At 45.6% G+C, this 22,679-nt stretch overlaps 1 protein-coding gene across 1 annotated transcript in view; it reads right to left on the bottom strand.

Annotated features, from left to right (window-relative positions):
• Positions 1–22,679, bottom strand: part of RAB21 (RAB21, member RAS oncogene family) — a 160,045-nt gene that overhangs the window by 66,656 nt on the left and 70,710 nt on the right. The window contains exon 4 of the mRNA XM_078678257.1: positions 15,505–15,568. Coding sequence (XP_078534383.1) covers positions 15,505–15,568 — 64 coding nt within the window. The remainder of the gene's footprint in view (positions 1–15,504; positions 15,569–22,679) is intronic.

The following is a 22,679-nucleotide window of genomic DNA, read 5'->3' as shown; positions in this document are numbered from 1 at the left end:
CAAAGAAACAACAATACAAATTAAAACAACTCCCCCCCCCCAAACCCCGCAAGAGCCCAGAAAACGTTAACCTGAAACCCCTTCCCTACATGGCTGTGTGAGAACCTCCCGCGCACCCAAACTTGCAGTGCCTATCGCCCACCCCTCAAACTTATGGGTGCGTGTAACCAACCGGGCACCCGTCCCGGATACTTAAGCAACTGGTAAACACACATTTTAGGCCAAGATAATCATTAGGCACTATTCAATACCAAAACACATTATGTCCATCACAATAAAATCTGGGAATCATCGATCAATAGCAGTCCGTTCAATGAGAGGGTCCTGACCGCATCTCAGTCCAGCGGTTAGTGGAAAGTTCCGCAGCCCACAAAGAGAATAGCATAAAGACCTGTTATTAAGACCCTCTGTTCGCCACTTCCAGTTCTCCAGGCAGTGTGCTGCGGTCTGATTCGTCAGCGCCATTCTTGCCCCTTGCTCCTCGGGCACGATTACCCTTCCGGCCCACAGTGCGCCAACCACCCAACCAGTCCCAGGCCTCCTCCAGGTGATGAAGAACCAGGCTTTCCTGTTCGATTCCACCCTCAACTTGGCTGGGAAGAGCATGGCGTATTTCAGATCCTTCTTGTGAAGCGCCTTTTTGACATCAAGGAAGCTGCAGCGCTGTCTCTGCACTTTAAGGGTGAAGTCCGGAAAAAAGGTGACTTAACTGTTCCGGAAGTTTAGTGGGGGCGTCGATCTGGATCTGGCTGATTGAAGGATGATGTCCCTATCTCTGAAGTTAAAAATCCAAGCCAGCAAAGGCCGTGGAGGGGCATCCGGTTTTAGCCTGGTGCCTGGCACCCGATACACTTGTTCCACAGAGGAGAAGTTGGAGAGACCGCTTGGTTTGAGTTAAGTGGTGATCAGTTCCTCTACGAACAGGTCCGCTGCCGGCCACTCAGCCCTGTACGGGACCCCCAGTATGCGGACATTGTTGTGTCAAGAGCGTCCTTCACAATCTTCCAGCTGCGCTTCTAGTTTATTAGTGTGGGCCTGAAGGTCATCCATCCTGCGCTGCAGTTCAGAGGTATCTTCGACCAAGAAGCTCGCTTTAACTTCCATTTCCTTCAGTTGTGTGTTCATAGAGTGCATATCAGCCCGAATAAGGGAGACTTCAGAGGACACAAAGTCAATCCGTGACTCCAACAACGTACGGATAGTCGTAATGGCAGTGAGACTATCCTGCAATGTAGGCTCTCTCGCCTCTCCTCCAGACTGCAGCTGCTCCATTGCGGCCGCTCCCGCCTTCGGGCTTGCACCAGGGGACTTGTCCCATGTAAATTTACGCTGCTTGGCCTGGACCACCGTTTTTGTGCCACGACCTCCAGCCATGGCCCAGTCATCTTGGTTCGAAACAACAAAAGGCCTCACCTCAATTACACCTAATCATAACAGGAATGACAATATAAGGGTTTTCAATAACCTTCTCAATTCCCTTGAGTGCGATTACTTACACTACTGCGATTTGTCACGGTGTGTCAATAACTACTTTTAAAACAACCATCTTAAAAAACGCCAGATACATGTAGCTCTCCATGGGGCCCTTATGACCGAATATTTACGTGCAGGAGCCTCCCCTCCGAGTCTATTAGTGAGATTGGAACCGAAAATCTTTTTGGAGGACAAACATTTCCGGGTGGACTGGAGCTTTAGAGCTAATAAGTGCTCCCGGGATTGGTTGATTTTGATTATAAATAAGGCTCCCTGTTTTCCGGATTTTTACAGATAAATACAGACAGAAAACAATGTGTTTTCTGTCTGCATTTATTTTAAAAATGGATAAATGCAGAAAATCTGCTTCCTTTCAGTGACTCTTCGTGCTGTCTTTCCTGAATTTAGCCCAACAGCTGAGCAGATGGACAGAGTGGGAAATTGAAAATCGGAATGACATTTCTTTAAATAACTGCATTTGTCAACTAACATATATGGTATAATGCTAATATGTGCTGGTGGATGGACTGTTATGTAATATTTGGCATCTTAAATTGCTAAAACACGACAGACATCAAAGTATGTCTGCGCGTCTATCATTTAAATAAAAATGGAAATGTACAGTTTTACAACTACATTTATACGCAAAACACAAAATAAATATGGATAAATACAGATAACATGGCCCAAAAATAAATGTGGATAGATAGACGGAAATAAAAAAAAAAAAATACCATAAAACCGGGAGCCCTAATTATAAATACAAACACAACAATGATGGACAGAATGTGGATCAATGTCACACATTCACCCCAGTCCAAAGATCTGGGCCCAAATCCATCGTTTTTCCACTCCACACCACCCTGGGTTAGACAATGGCGATATGCAAATCAGCGCTGACCCTGTGCCCCATGGGAACAGTCCAGTCCGAACTACAAAAGCCATGTCCTTCCCAGAACGGAAACAAGCATCCGAGGACCGGCCCGGTTTCGAGGTAACACCTCTCTTCGGCCCGGCTAGCTTGATTCCAGTGGTGTGGAGTGCCTGGGACTCACGTCTGAGCATCCCCAGTACACTTAGAGCGGTAACTGCAAACACAACAATGATGGACAGAATGTGGATCAATGTCACACATTCACCCCAGTCCAAAGATCTGGGCCCAAATCCATCGTTTTTCCACTCCACACCACCCTGGGTTAGACAATGGCGATATGCAAATCAGCGCTGACCCTGTGCCCCATGGGAACAGTCCAGTCCGAACTACAAAAGCCATGTCCTTCCCAGAACGGAAACAAGCATCCGTGGACCGGCCCGGTTTCGAGGTAACACCTCTCTTCAGCCCGGCTAGCTTGATTCCAGTGGTGTGGAGTGCCTGGGACTCACGTCTGAGCATCCCCAGTACACTTAGAGCGGTAACTGCAAACACAACAATGATGGACAGAATGTGGATCAATGTCACACATTCACCCCAGTCCAAAGATCTGGGCCCAAATCCATCGTTTTTCCACTCCACACCACCCTGGGTTAGACAATGGCGATATGCAAATCAGCGCTGACCCTGTGCCCCATGGGAACAGTCCAGTCCGAACTACAAAAGCCATGTCCTTCCCAGAACGGAAACAAGCATCCGAGGACCGGCCCGGTTTCGAGGTAACACCTCTCATCAGCCCGGCTAGCTTGATTCCAGTGGTGTGGAGTGCCTGGGACTCACGTCTGAGCATCCCCAGTACACTTAGAGCGGTAATTGCAAACACAACAATGATGGACAGAATGTGGATCAATGTCACACATAAGTGTACTGGGGATGCTCAGACGTGAGTCCCAGGCACTCCACACCACTGGAATCAAGCTAGCCGGGCTGATGAGAGGTGTTACCTCGAAACCGGGCCGGTCCTCGGATGCTTGTTTCCGTTCTGGGAAGGACATGGCTTTTGTAGTTCGGACTGGACTGTTCCCATGGGGCACAGGGTCAGCGCTGATTTGCATATCGCCATTGTCTAACCCAGGGTGGTGTGGAGTGGAAAAACGATGGATTTGGGCCCAGATCTTTGGACTGGGGTGAATGTGTGACATTGATCCACATTCTGTCCATCATTGTTGTGTTTGCAGTTACCGCTCTAAGTGTACTGGGGATGCTCAGACGTGAGTCCCAGGCACTCCACACCACTGGAATCAAGCTAGCCGGGCTGAAGAGAGGTGTTACCTCGAAACCGGGCCGGTCCACGGATGCTTGTTTCCGTTCTGGAAAGGACATGGCTTTTGTAGTTCGGACTGGACTGTTCCCATGGGGCACAGGGTCAGCGCTGATTTGCATATCGCCATTGTCTAACCCAGGGTGGTGTGGAGTGGAAAAACGATGGATTTGGGCCCAGATCTTTGGACTGGGGTGAATGTGTGACATTGATCCACATTCTGTCCATCATTGTTGTGTTTGCAATTACCGCTCTAAGTGTACTGGGGATGCTCAGACGTGAGTCCCAGGCACTCCACACCACTGGAATCAAGCTAGCCGGGCTGATGAGAGGTGTTACCTCGAAACCGGGCCGGTCCTCGGATGCTTGTTTCCGTTCTGGGAAGGACATGGCTTTTGTAGTTCGGACTGGACTGTTCCCATGGGGCACAGGGTCAGCGCTGATTTGCATATCGCCATTGTCTAACCCAGGGTGGTGTGGAGTGGAAAAACGATGGATTTGGGCCCAGATCTTTGGACTGGGGTGAATGTGTGACATTGATCCACATTCTGTCCATCATTGTTGTGTTTGCTAATTATAAATACCGCAAAGAGATTAAGCGAAGAGTTGCTCAAGGAGATTCTTGATTTGGAAGAGTCCCTAAAGAGTGACACGGCACTTATAGATGCCAAAGAGCAATTGGCACAGATCCAGGGTGATTTACTGGACTATAAAACCTATATGGTCAATCAAAAAATCAAGGGTCTCCAGAAAAATCTAGACCGCTTTTCATATGAATGGGCGTTTCCTTATGTCGAGGATCAATACTATGACACACCTGTAGAACAGCCACATCAGCAAAACTTTCAAAGAAGGGGTCAGTATTTTCAACAGGGAGGGGGGGTCAAAGACAGCAGAGGCGCACACCAAACAATTGGGCATTTAATAACACCGGTAGTGAAGAGGAAGAGCCTTCTGAACGACCATCCACATCTAATCAAAATAGGGTCCATTTTGCACCTGAAATAAGAACTGACGAAGATTTAGGGGTACTTCTGAAGGTTTTTTTAGGGTAAACTCAGAGAGTCCAATGAGGGGGAGGGGGTCCGGCCCAGAGAGGCAGGGGCAGGGCCCATTTCCAACCAACATGGCAAACATACTCCCCTTGCATTACACGCAGCAGAGGCAGGACCTACCAGTCTTAGATTATGGGAGCTGTCAACAGCTCAGCTGCACTAATGACATAGTTGTCAATTTATCTTATGAATTGACAGCTACTGAACTGAGAGTTTTAAATAAAGGACTTGGCTTTGTTCCTACCCGCATGATACCTTTACGTGCAGAATTGAGCTGTTTGAGATGATGAGGAAGATTAAGCTACATAAATTCTTTGCAGAAAAAGTTTCCCCTTCTGTTTTTGCCACAAATCTACACCGTCCTTCAAGTTTCTGCCCTCCGAACTCTTCATTGGGCCCTGAGGTGGCTGTGTTTGAAGCGCGAGTATTACATGATATTGAAGTCCTGGAACAGACTCATGAGCAAACACATTTAAACAACATGAGCAAAACCGATTGGTTGGCTGTTAAATCGTTGCAAGATAACAAGCTTGTCACGATAAAAAAAGCCGATAAAGGCGGAGCCGTAGTTGTGCTCAATACTTGTGATTATGAAGCGGAAGTGTTGAGACTGTTGGGGGTTCGCACTAATTACCATTCATTGACGCGGGATCCCACTCCAGACCTCCTTGAAATGATAAAGAGCATGGTGGCGGACGCAGTAGGGAAGAAGTGGATAACATCTAAAGAGGTGGATTTCATTATTAATATGAAACCGTGTGTTCCGGCATTTTACATCTTGCCTAAGATTCATAAGCATCAGCGTCCGCCACCAGGGCGCCCGATTGTTTCGGGCATCCAATCTGTGTTGGAGCCGCTGTCCCAATTTGCGGACATTTTGTCTTGAGGGAGGCAGTAATCACACAACACTCGTATGTGCAGGACACGACTGATATACTGAACATTCTGAAGGACGTTGAGTTTGAACTTAAGAACCAACTGCTGGTGAGTATTGATATTGAATCATTGTATACCAGCATCCCCCAGGACGCCACGCTGGTGGCAGCAGCGTGTACTCTGTGGGCACTCGAATGGTTTTATGACACGCCCCAGTCGTTTGTCCTGCAATGTATCGAACTGGCACTCACAAGGAACTTTTTTTAATACAATAACCAACTGTATTTGCAGGTGTCGGGTACTTTAATGGGGGTCACATTCACCCCGATTCTGGCCTGCATTTATGTGGGCCAGTTCCAAGAGAATGTGATCCATCACACCTCACACCCCTTTAAGGAAAATATTTCCTTATGGCAGAGGTATATTGATGATGTCCTCTGTATCTGGACAGGTACAGAGGACCATCTCAAGACATTCCTGACTAGGTTGAATCAGGCTGATGAGTGTCTACGATTTACGTGGACTATCAGCAACACATCTGCTGTATATCTAGATGTGGACATTACTGCTGTGGATCAAAGGTTAGCTACTAATGTCCATCATAAGACAACGGACAGAAATTCCCTCCTCTAATATCGTTTGTTTCATTCCAGAGCCCTAAGGGATAATCTCCCGGTGGGCCAGTTTTTGCGCTATCGGCGCAATTACTCCACGACTGGTACATTTATGGAACAGTCGGAAGAGTTGGTGATGAAACTGAAGAAGAGGGAATATCCCATGAGAGTTATCAAGCAAGCCCGTAAGCGAGCCTGGAGTACTCCACATGAAGCTTTGTTGGAGAGGAACATCAAGGAGAGGAAAGATTGTCTTCCTGTGGTAACTATTTTCGATCCTCTCTCCAACAAGATGAGACAGATTGTAAGAAAACATTGGTCCATTCTCGACACTGCTACGAGTAAGAGGACACCGCCACGTTTTGCGTTCAAAAGAGCGCCTAATCTTAAGGACAAGTTAGTCCATACTTGTACTTCCACGACATCACAGTCAACTTCCCTCCCAGTAGGTCACTATCCATGTGGAGGATGCTCGGTTTGCTATCTTACACAAGTGACCAAGAATGTAACCCTGTATGATGGTAAAACTTGGTTCTTGAACAGGTTTAGCAATTGCAACACGTCTAATGTTATCTATAGACTGGCTTGCAGTAGGGTGTTGCATTATATTGGTCTGACTTCACGTAAAGTAAAAGTGCGCATACAAGAGCATCTAAGCACAATAAAGGCAAAAAAATTAAATACACACTTAGTGCAACACTTTATTGAGAAAGGAAATGATCTCAGGGACCTGAGATGGACTGTCCTTGAGAAGGTGTTGGGTGAAACACACAACGTTGAAACTATACTAGCAAGGAAAGAGGCTAAATGGATTTTTTCTGAGCGAGCAGATCGGGAGGGATCGAATAATTTCATTGAGTGGAACAAGATCAGCAAGTGTTGAAATGGGTAGGCCCAGGTATTAGAGCAGTAATGAGATCTGTGGGGATTAATTTAACCCCCATGTCATTAAAATAGAGCTAAGTCTGTAGCTAGACCTCCTTTGAGTTATGATGAGGTTAGATCTAGTCATCTAGGGAGCACACATATGCACTGGGGTTGGGAGGACTTGTGGGTTTATATTTAAGGTTGATGTGCACCTATAGGTTTTTATACCCCTTGTTTATCCCGTTCCTTCCTTTGTATTTGTTTTGGGCACGATGACTTTGTTAGAAAGACGGTGGCGAGGTGACCGGTGCACTTGCAACGTCATTGTGGGCAGCGAGCTGCGCCCAACATTAAAGATGACAAGATAACGAAATGGAAATGAAAAAGTGAATTTGGTACACAGAATTTACATATATACAATTTGGAGTGATGTGAGAATGATACCAGCAATTTAGTGAAACAGTAACGAAAAGTGGCTTTGCTGAGTGGTCTTTCTCTAAACAATACTCTTCTTTCAAAAACATGGATTGAAATGTAGGAACATATATATTAAATTAAACACTAACTTGAGGATGAGTATTGTGTAGAATAGGTCGCCGTTACACATTCAGCGATTATTTTAGGGTCGCGTGGCATCACATTGTTAATGTGTTGCTTCTGAATTAGAAACTTTACACTGGGGCAGCATGTGCATCTTTCCTGTTTTAAGATGGCTGCCATGGATACACTTGCAGTGTTGTGACCTTGGAGGGTGACGTGGTTACAGGGCGGGGCTGAGAGGATTGTAAAACCACACAGCAGCGTGAGCTCACTGTCGGAGCTTCAAACATGCCGTGGGACGCGGCACGGGTAAGGAGGCTGTTGACGTTGAGACAGATAGGTATGTGTTGCACAATTGAAAGGCGGATGCGGACAAGTAGGCATTGCCGGGAGGGCCTCGTGGTTATGTTGTCAGATGGAGAGCCTATGTAGAATAATTTTGGGGACTGGGCTCTGTACCAAAAGACAAGCACAGTGGTTCTTGCTTAATAGAAGTAGTATAACATCATGAGACACTAACACGAGTGCACACTACGCGCTGAGGGTGAGCGGTTCGGACGACAAAGTAAAATAAGTAAATAACTTGTGACGCTTTTTTATGCTTTTTATATATTTTTACAGGGGGCTAGACAGTGGATAGTCTTCCAGAGGACACGTGATCTAAAGACACAGTGTTCAAGTTGGAGACGGTTGCAGGCACGCCGTGGCTCCGCAATCGCCAGGTAAAGAATATGTACAGTAATTGCGGTAAACTGTGTGCTTCAATAACATTGGAATTCATCATGGTTTTGTGGAAGGCAGATGGATACTCACAACTGGCTTATTCTTGTTTTTTGATGCCATCACAGGTTTTAGGCGATTCTTAAGTGAAGACTGAGAATTTGAACACCTATTAGCCCTGATGAAGTTGCGAGATGGTGTAGCAACGAAACATGTTGGCAACATTGAATTGATTATGGTTTGATGGGAACCATTTTTAATTGGGAAGGCTTGCAGCATTGAATAAAATTGGTTGGCCAGCAAGTCTTACCGGTTTTTAATGGTGAGAATTATGTTCACTGGTTCTCACAGGGGTTCAATGGGCACTTACAGTAAATAGTAAGCACGGTCGCTTTACTTACTAGCACTTTTCACTATATTGATGTTATGGTTCTTTTAAAAGAGAGCATATACTTTTCTTTCTTTTTTCTCCACACAAAGAGAGAGAGTGGCCGATGATGATAAGTGGGTAAGCAGGCGAGTACCAGTCAGCAACCCCTTTGGTGTTTCTACCGTGAGGTGCTCTCTCTCCCCCTCACACATTTTTTTCTGGTGGGAGGTGGAACCTAGCCTGGATGGTTGTTTTAAAAGTAGTTATTGACACACCATGACAAATCGGAGTAGTGTAAGTAATCACACTGAAGGGAATTGAGAAGGTTATTGAAAACCCTTGTATTGTCATTCCTGTTAGGATTAGGTGTAATTGAGGCCTTTTGTGGTTTATAATGTTGTGAGTGGGGGGCGGCCTCACCTTTGTTTCCCCCTTTGACTCCTATTGTATTGATGAGCCGTCTAGGAACAGGCAATGTTGGCAGGCCTTTAAATCAGACCCACGAGGACAAGGTGGTAAATCCTCCTCCAAGCCGCAGGAGAACACCCCAACTGTGCGCAAGGGACGGGGCACAACAGGTGTGCAGAAATTGTAGTGGCAACTGGGCCACAGCTCGCAATGTCACTATAGTGGGTTCAGAGCCCAAACCGGTGGCGAGGCTTCTCCGTCGCATATTTCGCCACCTCAGGGGGGGGCATACCCTTTGTTTGCCCCGTGTCCAATGATGACCGCCTCTGCACCCCGCGACGGTTGCGGGAAGGAGCAGCGATCAGCCAGTTAGTCCGCCCGCGGGTCCGGGTTCCGAGGAACAACAGAGGTCCTCCTCTCTTCTTTCGCCCCAAACAGTAGGTAGTGAGTAGGGCCGGTTCAAGCAATCTCGGAGCAGTCGATGCACTACCCCGCTTTGGGGCCCAACAGGAAATCTATGGGCCACCCCCCCACCCAGGGCAGCTACACGGCCAGCGTTAATTCTTCCTCCGTGTAGGCAAGTGCCCTCACCTTCAGGTGTCCACAACATTCGGCACGCAAGTGAGCGCTGCGTTGGTCCGCGACGATCTTGCTACGCAGCATGAGCCCCGCCCAGCGTTGAGGGAAGCAGCGGTGTTTCACAGGATTCAGGCGGGCACCGCGCTGTACAACTTTCACCTCGGGCCGCCACTCAGTATTCAGGTAGTCCCCGGCCCCTTTCTCATTGTAAAAGGAACTCGGCCTTCTCCGGGTAACACTCCCGCCCGGGATGGGGCCTCCAGCGGCGTTGCGGGTGACGTTCAGGCGTGATCCGAGCAGCAGCTCCACCGGGCCGCGGTGTGCGTCATCGGACCGAGAGCCGGATCCGCTAGTCAGAATCAGCGGTCTCACGGCTCAATCGATCCGCGGCGTGTTCCAATGCTGCAGTGACGTTGAAAACCCGTTGAGAATCGGATAAGTGGTCGGATTTACTCCGGGACGGGCGCACTTGGTCGGAGCCGCCTTAGGAAGCGGCCATGTCTCTCAGCGGTTGGCCACGCCCCCACAACCAATTATTTTTAATGTTGTGTGAGGGGTGGGCTATGCGGAGTTGTGCAGCCGGCAGCAACATAAGAAAAGGAAACATAAAAAGTCTCTGGGGTCATTTAAACCATGGCCCTAAGAGAACTTAGCATATATTTTTAAAGCATTTTCCAAACTGGAGCTTTTGTTTTAAAGCTGGGAGTGCAGCTCCCTCCAGGGGCTGGTGCCATTGTTGCTTTGTATGCGCAAGGCTCTCTTGTGGTTGTTATATAATTGTATTTTTTGGGCTAAAAAATGTTAAAAGGAAGATTGAGACATATAATTTTAAAAATAAGAAAATGTTAAAGACAAGTAGTTTAATACAACTTTATTAAATAGTTTTAAGTAATCAATAGTAATAAACATTGCATTGTGTGTATTATAAAAATATACACATGATTAAAATTATTGATGATCTGGCGTTATAGCTAAAAGAAAATGACAGTTAAAAAATGCAGCAAAAAACTACTGAAATTCACTAGTTTTAGTTATCTCAAGAAACTATAGCTCATGCCCTAAGGTAACTATAACTCGCACACTCTCCAGGCGCTGCGAACTACCCCACATATTACATGACTCATGACATGTTCTATGACATTATTAATAACACTAACATTTTTCATTGAGAATTTTTTTTAATATATATACACACAAACTTCATTGAGCCCCACCCTTTTTAACCTTTCACCCCCTTGGCCAAGCTGATAAGAACCCTCGGATTTACATTGGTGTCCTATGCAGATGCCACACAAATTATTGTGTCCATCAACAGCTAGCCCACGGATATTGAATCTCGACTCAAAGACTGCATGAGACACATAGGGAAGTGGATGCAAGTTAACTGTTTAAAACTTAACACATCAGAAACGGAAGTTATGCTTTTTGGCAACACGCCAATCATCTGGTCAGACAGCTGGTGGCCAAATCACATGGGCCCTCCCCCAACACCAGCCAAGAAGGTAAAGAATCTTGGAGTTCTCTTCGACTCCAAGCTTTCCTTTTAATCCCAGAATAATTACACCCCAGCAGCTTGCTTTTTCTTTCTTAAAATCCTTGGAAAAAAAGTACTTCCGTTTATCCTATTTGAGCTCAGGAAAACAGTAGTCACAGCTTTAATTGGTTCTAGGCTGAACTATTGCAACGCCCTTCTCACTAGCGCAAGCAAGCGCAGTATACATAAACTTCAGATCACTCAGAATGCCGCTACTAATCCTGCTCGAGCTCACCCTCTTTGATTCAGCCTCCAAGGCTCTCGCAGAGCTACATGGGTTGCAAATCAGCAAACGCATTCAGTTCAAAGCTCTATGTATTGCATTCAAGGCTACACGCAGCAAGGGTCCTTGGCAATTGTCGCAATTCTTAAAACCTTATATTACGGTCAGATCACGGATATCATCAGACAGAGGCAACTTGTCCATGCCCAAGATGCATAAAGTAAAATGAGGAGGCAAACGTTTTGCTTACACCACTGCCAAACTTTGGAACGCTCTACCCACTCCTCTAAAAAATGAATCCAACTTGTTTTAATTCATGAAGCGTTTAAAAACCTGGCTCTATTAACAAACCTTCATAATACGACTTCTGCCTACTGGTCTATCTAGCGCCTAGACACCTTCGGGTTTTTGTAGCGCTTTATAAATCCCTCATTTTATTTTATACCGATACACATATATATTATAGGTGTTGAAAGTTTAAAAACCGAAAACACATTGAAATTTGCCAATCATATTTTAGTAAAATAACTTTCTTACAATCGTCAAACACTGTTTCTGACCTCACATATTACTTCACACATGTTAAATTACATCAATAATTATATCACTAATGACAATATCCAATGGTTATGACAGCGTGCTCTAGGCTTTGTGAACTGGAAGTAATTCAACAAGTTACACATGTGCCCAATTGTCTAGCACTAATCAAGCGTCGATAGATCAAAACTTTAGCCACATGCCGTTAACACAGCATATCTGCCGGCTCACATATGGTGGATGACACAGTCTTTCATATGGTGGATGACAGTCTTTTTACTTGAATTCACAAGTCTAACAAACAAAATGACTCCATACACTTTAATGGAGTCACCCACTTTTTAAACCTTGAACACAGTCCAAAAACATGGCTGCTCTCTATTCACCTTAAAGTGATCACCCTCTTAGAGACTTCACATGACCAACAACTTCGAGTCAAGAGGTTAACAGGTATGCATTAACCACTGATTAGGACATCTTCAGATTTGCTGTAATTTGATAAAATACATTAGACAATGTGCTGAAATTATTACAATGGTGGACAATTTTAGAATTGTGCTTCAATCACATTGTGAGTTCAAACATCTCTAACTGGGTTAGCCCTATTTTTGTTAACCTTTAAGCATGTACCATATCACAAAATCTTCACAGACGTTCACCATGCAAATATCCAAAACTCATAAAACTGCACTTTACATATAATTTGCATGCATAACTGAACGACATATTTAACATGGGCATGTGGCTAGACATTCACAGGTGAATAATGCAGTTTAAATAGAATGTTCACTTTTCTCACTATTTTTTGCAACAGGCCTTGCTTTTAAACCAAACCCTACTTTGAAAAGCACATTTGAAACCAATTCCAGGTGTGTTAACCTTTACATTTTTTAATATGCAGGAACTGCTTGCATTTGAATCTTTTGCTGGTAGGTAAATTATGGAACAGTAACTCTTGCAATGCATTACCATACTTGGCTCTGGAGCATACTGTGAACATGGCCCTTCTTTGAGGAATTCACCCCAAAACTTTTTGCTTTTCCACCTACTCTGTGCCAACTCACTCCTTAGCAATCTGGGCACCTTCCCATTGTACTGTAAGGTAGGTGCGCAAGGCCGTCTAGCCCGTGTTGGGCAAGAGTGTGCACGTAATGGGTTTAGGTGCCATACCTTCATGCGCCTCATAAACGTGTATACCACATACCCGGGTGAGTACGGCACTGGCTAGTAGTGGGACGTGGCACGGAGTGTGCCACCCACCGGATAGCCTGTCAACCCTGTATTGACCGGTGCAGCACCATTGCACCCCTGTCTAAGTTGGCATCACTTTCACCTCAGCCGACCCGGAGTGGATTGTTCCATACCATGAGGACACTACCCCAGGGAAGCCCTGAAGGGGGCATGGAGAAGGTGGTAGGGTGAAGGCTGGGTAGATACACATGCCATTGCAGGCTTGAGGATACGCCCTGACACCTAGTGCATATTGTATAGGTGCCCGGCCTACCATTGCGGGCTGGTGAGGGCATACCCGCATCCCTGGTGTCTCATACCAGGGTCAGGCCGGCAATGCTTCCGTAAGGGGGCAACTGTGCCCAGCAGATCCAGGCAGGGTGGTGTGCACCCACTTGCACCTAAGGTGCTAGGGCCTCGGTCTGGTCTGGTGCAACTTGTATCATCATGCACCAGACGTTGAGCCTCATTTCCAGGGAGGTACGGAATTTATAACTCTTCCTGTAGTAGACCTGAAGTGTTTAGTGTGACACATACCAACACGCATCAGACCCTGTGCCTTGATTGCCTGGGCATTAGCACTTAGGAGGGCCTCCTCCTCTCGACATCCTCTCCTGTGTTACTCCCCATTCATCAGATGTTCCCTTTTGACCATCATCGCGGCGGGCCAACTGCTCTCTCCACACTTTGCCCCTCCTGAAGACATCTTGGCGCCAGGTAGTAGCCCAAGAGATTGACTGGTTTGAAGGAATGCTTCCAAGACAATTTGGAAGCGGGTCAAGACACTGCGTGACTCCATTGTGTTTGGATACCTATGGGTGAACGTCCTGAGTGGCTGCTAAACTCCCCTTGTTTATGCCTACCTCCTAATTAAAACTTGCTACTTATCCCTACCTGCATCCCAAGGACCCAGACAAAGTGTGACTTTGGCCATGTGTGGCTTAGTATCCGGGAGGCCGGCTGGTTATTTTCCATCCGGGGGTATAAGACAATCAGGGCGAACCAGAGGGTGGAGGGAGGTTGAGACCACAGAGTCTGCAGGGTGTTCTCCATTGACCTGCTGGGTACCAGTAGCACCGCATTAGGGTGCTGAGTGCGTATGTGTGCGAGAGTGTTCTGTACGGACTGGGCAGGTACCTGACGCATGGTGTGGCGGTGCGGAGTGAGTATGTGAATGGTAGTGATAGTCAGCGCATCGCCTGTGATTCACATAACAATACGGTGGGCATAGTACTGCTAGTAATATTTCCAAATGTGTTTTATTCCCGAAAGTATATGACAATCAAGTTACAATGATTCAATATGTGTTGAAAATAAATGTTATTTACATACATCCTGTGTGAAGTCTCTTTTGCGACGCTCTGTGTACTTATAAAGAGGGACTGTGTGCCTCTGCTTACACACTGCCTCTGAGGAAAGCCTGACAGCTCAGTGCCAAGCTACCCAATGGTGAGCACAGGTTATACAGCAAGTGTAATCACCCACCCTTGACGGGAGCGGTAGGTACTACCTGGCTGGGGGCATCCCTTCAGCCAACCAGAGAGTGCTGGTTCCAACACGTACCCTTTGTTCATCCTAGCCACCGACACATGTACACATAGTAAGTTTAGGCCAAAAATCACTGTAGGCCCATTACTACCAATTTTCTTTTTTATATTAATGATGTAAGGGATTATGTAGTAATTTTAATTTTTGTAACAGTGTCAAGGATGATATCTTCAGTAATCAGGCTTCGAAAAATCTTAAAAATATTACAACCAGGCTTGCAGGTCTAGTAACTTGAATTATCTACTTGACCTAACTGCTCATCAGGTGACACCCACAAACTGGGCTTACACACATTTTCAATGAATTTGTCACTAACGTACCTACCTTAGAAATGTCTATCAGAGGTGTCGGCAAGTGAGCCACTCTTTACTCATTCTAAATTTTACAGGCAAATTATAAACGAAGGCAACCTAACTGGAAGTTAACATTAAAATAAACAGCACTTTTGAGGTTTTCCTTAAGATAAGAGACCTAGCCTGCATTTGGTGTCCTCTCAATAATTAAGCCAGCTTTAGTACAATGACATTCAACAACGGCTGAATATCATAGTAGCCAAGAAGAGCCAAACACTGGGACACCACTCCATCCACTTGGGTATAAAAAACTCCTTTTACAAATACAAAAAATTGAAATAGTTGCAAATGTATTTTAATGACATTCTTACTTTTAAATCAAACATTGTTTTGGTGAACTAGCAGCAGAAATTGACATTTACGTACACACACTCACAAGACTTACCAACTATACATAAGCAGATTTCATTTCCCAACATTTTTCTTAACTCCTTCACCCAGTTTTTTACCTGCAGTCAAGAGTGGAAATGAATGCACATTAGAGTAAGGTTTTAAAGTCTACTGAAACATATACACACATATAGATTAAAAATACACCACAGCCCTCCCTATCGCCACTAAAAAGACACCGAAGAAAGTTTAGTAGGATGAAGACCTCTTGGCTTCCGAAAAGATGAACGGGTAGAGGAAAAACATGTCTAAGTACACTTAAGAGAATAAAAAAAAAAGGAAATTACTTTTACATCCGTTCTCATACTTACTCCATCATAAATAGGAAGTTGTCTGAAACTTCAGCCGAGCAACTCAACAAGAACACTTTCACTTTAAAAAGTGTCCATGGGAACATCAGCCCCTTTGCCCACCTGCCCGGGTGTTACGCTTGATCTATATTTCAACAACTTTCCCACCCAGTTCTGACATGCAATATTTACTAGCAGGGCATATGCCTCAGAGGGGACAGCTTAGTGAGTGTTGTGAAAAAGGGAGAGCAGGGACTAAGAGTACGGAAAATAACTGCTGACCCAAGCCATAAGAACATTTTTTATGAAGGTCTTCCAGAAAATATGCAGCTTTAGATCAGAAAGATGCAGGACGTGTAGAACTATTAGGAAAAGAGCAAGGAGTGGCCGGTAATAGTGCACAGAAGATGTCTTCAACAAGTATTTGCCTTTTTGAAAGCTTGTAAATAATGGTGTCTTGCACTGGTGGAATGAAATAGCTCATTATGTAAGGTTTCGAAATTCTAGAGTATTCACCTGACAAAATTAGCTTTGACGTTTTGTTGCTAGAGAGGGACCAACATAAAGATTATGACTAAGTGATTTTAAACAGTTTATATGACAGGCTCGTCATAATGGAGGCTTTGGGAACTGAATGCAAGAAATATACATAATATTGGGTGGATGCCAAGTATCGAGATTTTTAGCATGAAAAGTGTCTAGCATATCGGGGATAGTATGTATTCGGGCCATCCTTGAAACCTATGCCCATAGTAGGGTTGGTGTTATCGCATCTGCTACCACAGACGAGGAGAATAAAGAAAACAGTTGCTAAATCACAGCGAGCAGCGGCTGGACGGCTGGTGCTATGGGTTGATGCTGGTGGCTGGAGCTGTAATGTAGTAACTCTGGGACAGGCATAGAAGGGTAGGGAGACCAGCAGCCCTGGAGAGGAAAACGCAGCCCAACACACCTGGCCACGGTAGAGGACGACCCAGACCATGCACACACATCAGAGATTCATAGGTTTCGTACTTGACAGCGGCGCGGGGGTGGGGAGAGGGGAGTTAATGAGTAGTGGGGGGGGGGGCGGGCAGTTCTTAAACAGAAGTCGGGTAGATAACAGTGTCAGGAATGGGTTCCTTCGAAATTACTAATGCTAAGAAGCGGCTGATAAAGGCAACCTGAACCACTGTAACATAAGTAATGAACATAGTGTGGAATCACTACGGTATATTCAATTGATGATTAAGCATGTGTATATGGACCAATGTTGGAAAAAAAATGCCAATAAAATCTGTTTAAAAAAACACAAAATAGTGGGGTAGGGAATTTGGCAGGAGATTTATATCTGGGACTAAGTTCCAGGAGTTGGGTTATTAGGTATCAATTGAAAGAAGCTGCATGCCGAGCTATGTTGACAGAAGTTGTGGGGCAGGAAATGTGTGCAGGTGATGTAGGGCAGTAACTGTGTGGCAGGAGCCACGTGACAGGGACCATTGGCAAATATATGTGGGATAGGAACTTAAAGAGGGGAATCTAAGCATGAGATAATGAGTGATGATTTGGAGGACGTGATCAAGAGGTGTGGGGCTGGACTTTTGACAGGTATTGTATTGTAACATTTATAAGGCGCTTACTATCCCTATGTGGGCTGCTGACGCACTTCCCTTCAGGAGAAGCATGCTACATTGCATAGAGTGAATGATTAGAAGGTACTGTGAGTAGGAGCGGTGGGTTGAGACAAGTTGGGTGACAGGAGTTATGTGTAGGAGCTTGGAAGACATTGTCAACAAGAGCTGTGTATTGCACTAGAGGACAAGCGTTCAATACTGATGCAAGGCGACAAGAACTGTGTTGGCCCCATGTTACACGAGAAGGTGGTGCGCTGGGTAACACAGAAGTTGTGTTTTGACGAAGGATAACAAGAGACTTGAATGTTGACCCTGACTAACAAGAGCTGGGTGTAGGTGCTGGGCAACAGGAGCTGGGTGTAGGTGCTGGGCTACAGGAGGTGGGTGTAGGTGCTGGGCTACAGGAGCTGGGTGCTGGGCTACAGGAGCTGGGTGTAGGTGCTGGGCTACAGGAGCTGGGTGTAGGTGCTGGGCTACAGGAGCTGGGTGTAGGTGCTGGGCTACAGGAGCTGGGTGTAGGTGCTGGGCTACAGGAGCTGGGTGTATGCGCTGGGCTACATTAGCTGTATGTTGACGCAGGGTGACAAGAGCTGTGTGCTGGTCACAGATGGATACAAGAGGTGTGTGTTGCACTAGGGGACAAGCGTTCAATACTGATGCAAGGCGACATGAACTGTGTTGGCCCCATGTTACACGAGAAGGTGGTGCGCTGGGTAACACAGAAGTTGTTTTTTGACGAAGGATAACAAGAGACTTGAATGTTGACCCCGATTAACAGGAGCTGGGTGTAGGTGCTGGGCAACAGGAGCTGGGTGTAGGTGCTGGGCTACAGGAGCTGGGTGTAGGCGCTGGGCTACAGGAGCTGGGTGTAGGCGCTGGGCTACAGGAGCTGGGTGTAGGTGCTGGGCTAAAGGAGGTGGGTGTAGGTGCTGGGCTACAGGAGGTGGGTGTAGGCGCTGGGCTACAGGAGCTGGGTGTAGGCGCTGGGCTACAGGAGCTGGGTGTAGGCGCTGGGCTACAGGAGCTGTATGTTGCTGAAGGGTCACAAGCAAGTGGTGTGTGTTGCCACTGGGAGGCAGGAGTTATGTTAGCACTAGATTAGTAGGGCTTTGTGTAGGCGCTGGGTGAGAGAAGCTACGGGGCAGAAGATGTGCATGGCAGAGAGCATAGAGCCTGCAGAGATTGGATTACAGCTTGACTTGCCGATAAAAGGATTTCAAAGACATGTACATGATACATCGTCATTGCTGGCTGCAAGCATTCCGAGGGAGTCCGACGGGGATGGTAAGAGACTCGAATTATTGTGCTGCACATATGAGAATGCGGAGGCTTTCCTATCCTTATAAATGTGAGGAGGGGGGGATGAGGGAGGGGAGTGCCCAGGTGCCCAAACAGTGCGATACATGCAAGGAAGGGATATGTACTAGAGCAGAGAGTGTTGAAGACCTACACAAGCGCTAGCTGTGATGGAGCCTAAAGCGTCAGCTATGCAGGCGAAACCAACAACAACTATGGCCTACGTCCGGATCTTCTAAGGGTACACCACCAGTGGGGCACCTTTTCTTCCTTTGGATATGTGAAGGCAACGCACGTATGCACACACAAGTACACATTAACACAAAGTAACCTGTGTGAGGACACACAACTGCGCACAGGTACACACACAAACACATAAACTCCAAGACCAAGGTAGTAGAAGGACACTAATCAAACTTAAATCAATCATTAATATGCTCCAAAGGAAAGAACAGGAAGGGACATTGGCAAGTACTGGACAATTAGAAGACAGTGAAAAAGAGTGGCAATGAAGCAACGAATGGTGAGAAATGGGCAGGCCCTAAGCCCCTTGTAGTCATCAATACATCTTGAAGCAACAGAGCATGCGCTGTGCATGCAAGACCTAAAACTCGGGTCCAGTCTAGGTCTTCTGTCTTCTCATTGAATTCTACAGCAAGTCATTTTTCCATTGCCAAAAAAGTCCCATACTCTAAAAATGTGATTATACTTTGCTGAAACTCTCTCGTTGCATCCCACTGCAAGAATCACTTGCTTTGCCGCTTCCAATGCCATGTTCCTCTGTCCACCGCTCAGGGACCAGTATGACCTCTTGCCAGGGTATGCTATGCCCAATAGATCACTCCACTTTCTCTGCAGAATGCAATCTGGAACATTATGGACCAGTATGACCTCTTGCCAGGGTTTGCTATGCCCAATAGATCACTCCACTTTCTCTGCAGAATGCAATCTGGAACATTTCTTTTACTGCCGTTAAACATTCTCATGGGAATTAATTAGCCTATTGCAATTCCATAGGAGGTGTACTAATGTACCTTCATTAATTCATCTCCTCTTAGAATTCTTAGACCTCCTCTTGTCCCACTCATGCATCTAGATGGACGTTCGATCCCTGTATAGATATCTGTATAGTGTTGGTTTATATAGAGATTCCCTTCCCTTAGAGTAGTGGCCAGCTTTGTATATTCTGCAGTATAGTCCATGCCAGCCTCAATCTGTGAATCCCTTGCGCAGTTCTCTTTCTCATTACTTTTAGCCTACTGTCTTCTCTAACTGCTTGTGTGCGATTAGTAGCTTATAAATGGAGGAGAATTAGGGCCTGATTTAGATCTTGGTGGATAGCTTGTTCCATCACAACGGTCACAGATATCCCATCCGCCGAAATATAAATGCCATTATATCCAATGGAATTTATATTTCAGTAGGTGGAATATCAATCATTATTGTGACAGAGTAACCCATCCGCCAAGATCTAAATCAGACTAAGTGTTTATTCAGGTCCATTTTGAGCATCCACTTTTCAAAGATTTTAAATTCCCGGATGCCACTCAGGTATCAAGATATTTCCAGGTGTATCTGGAAATATATAACCCTCTCAAATACTTCAAGGCAAATTTTCTCTTGCGTTCCTCAAAGGATTTGAGGCTCCTGCCACTAGGAACTTTCTCTCCCGCTATTCCTTTGAGCTTCCTTTCTCACAGCCTATGACAAAGTCTGGGTTGGCAGTAATGGGTGTGGATGGTTAGAATGTTTGTTTTGTGTGACAAGATATATTCTGCTTTATTGAGATCAAGGGCTTTCACTTGATTTCGTAACACTATTACTTAAAGTCATTCTTTTCCCCTCTTTTAGCCATTAAAATATAGCAGCTCTTTCTATAAATATTTCCGTAAAGACCCCATTTAGTGTACCCCGTTATGTTCCGATGGGCATAACCCCAGTATCTTTGTCTCTCATATAATTCTCAATGGTCTCTTTGATATCACTCTTTAAAACTGTGCGCCTAGGTAAATGGCCATTTAGCCTCCATGTCCAATGTCTACAGATGAAGGCACCCAAGGGCCCGTCACTGAAACCGGGCCATGGTAGGACTTTATCCGACCACCTTATTAGACCGTAGCACATGGTCTATTCTGGTACATGGGTGATGTGCTGCAGAGTAGGAATAGTCTACTGTAGCTGGGTGAGCGAACCTCTAAAAATCTTTTAGTCCCATGGTTTGCATCCAGCACAGGTCTGGGATCGAGTGTGGATACTGCCCAGTCATCCACCGGATCTGTACCTTGAGGACTCCATATAGCATTTAGGTCACCCCATCACCATTTCTCCCTCTGCTATTTCCAGTATAAATGTATTTCTAGCCACCATAGGGCATCCTCTTGCTTCTCATTGCAGGTGTATATGGACACTACTGTATGAATGTGACCCTCTAGCTCCACGATTAGATATAGTGACCTCCTTGAATGACTCCTACTGCTTTTTTAATAATACAGGGAGCATTTTGTTAGCACAGAACGGCTACCCCTGCATTTTTACTCTGACCTTATGAAAAGTGCTGTCTGCGAAAACATTTAGACTTCCGCCTGTTCCTTCGGGGGAAACAAAACTGGGCCTCCAGGAGGAGGCATTTAGCTCTCATGTGTTTTTAAGTAAATAAAAATAGCCAAACGCTTAGCTGATGCGTTGGGTCCTTTTACATTAAGGCTTAACTTAACCATTGTGTGTGTTGTATGCTTGTGGTTTTCCATGGTTTCCAGTTAAAATACTACTTACAACTCAACTTCTATCTGTCGTACTCACTTGTATATCAAACATATGGGATTTTCTTGACTTGAACCCCTTTTCTCATGCCCTCCTTGCTCCAAAGTGTGTCCTCTGACAAAAATAACTAAATATAATTAAACTCTTACTCTGGCCCCAGTCCAGGATGTCGTGCTCAATTCATGTTATTACAGAGTCACTGTGTGTACCACCCCCAACTCTCTTCTTGGTACAAAGTCCTTAGAAGCCTGCAAACTCCCCCCCCCCCAATCCCTCCCTCACCACTGTCCCCTCCCTCCCAAGCTATGGAAAACACAGCACCTCTCTAATCAGCATGCAAAACTTCTGTCATGTTCACTTCCACTTTTTCTGGGGTTATGAGGGGGCTCCTGGTCTGTCTGGCCTGGCTAGGTTATGAGTCTTCAATACAATGGGAGTTTAAAAGGGAATACCAGAACAGCCAGCCCCCCCACTCAACGGATTTACTATCAATAATTGGCTGTCCCTACACTGATACACCATAAATACTTTGCAAGTAACAGCCCAAAAGTGTCAAATAATTTTAAGACATCATTTTACATGAACTAATTTAATAAGTTGGTCATCAGGCTGCAGTGTATCCTATTTCTAAAAGAAAAAGAAATAGACTACCATCCACAGACCTTTCATCACAGAAAAAATGTGAGAAGGAATGAAGGCCCCTCACGGTAGCAACACCAAGGGGGAAACCTGACTGGTACTCGCCAGTGACCCACTTCTCATCATTGGTTACCTTCTTTCCAATAAGGAAATGTGCATATGTGTTAAAACAAGATCTCACTTGTTGTGGTGCGCACTGGAATGCTCGAGTAGGTCAGTATGTCACCGACTGTGTCCTGTCTATCCAACTCGTAACAGAACATTCTTCTCTTCTTGATCCTCACTCTGCTCGAGCAGACATGCTCTGCACAAAGTGCATTACGAAGACAGACCTTAGTGACAGGTGCATCCAAATGTGAGTTGTTAAATACTTTCCATTTCCATGTCTCATTGTGATATCTTCCTCTTCATTCACGGACCGTGAGCATTTCAAGTTGTTGATAGGCCAACTCATCTGTGGGACTCAATCTGATATTAAAGACTGTCAGGCCATGTACTTTGTCTGCCATGGTTTTTACCAGACTAAGCGAATGTCAAAGATGGTGTGGGAGCACCCCGCTGACCTCTCAGCC

The sequence above is a fragment of the Lissotriton helveticus genome, chromosome 1_1, assembly GCF_964261635.1.
Source record: "Lissotriton helveticus chromosome 1_1, aLisHel1.1, whole genome shotgun sequence".
Classification (NCBI taxonomy): domain Eukaryota; kingdom Metazoa; phylum Chordata; class Amphibia; order Caudata; family Salamandridae; genus Lissotriton; species Lissotriton helveticus.
This window is presented reverse-complemented; position numbering and strand designations above follow the sequence as displayed.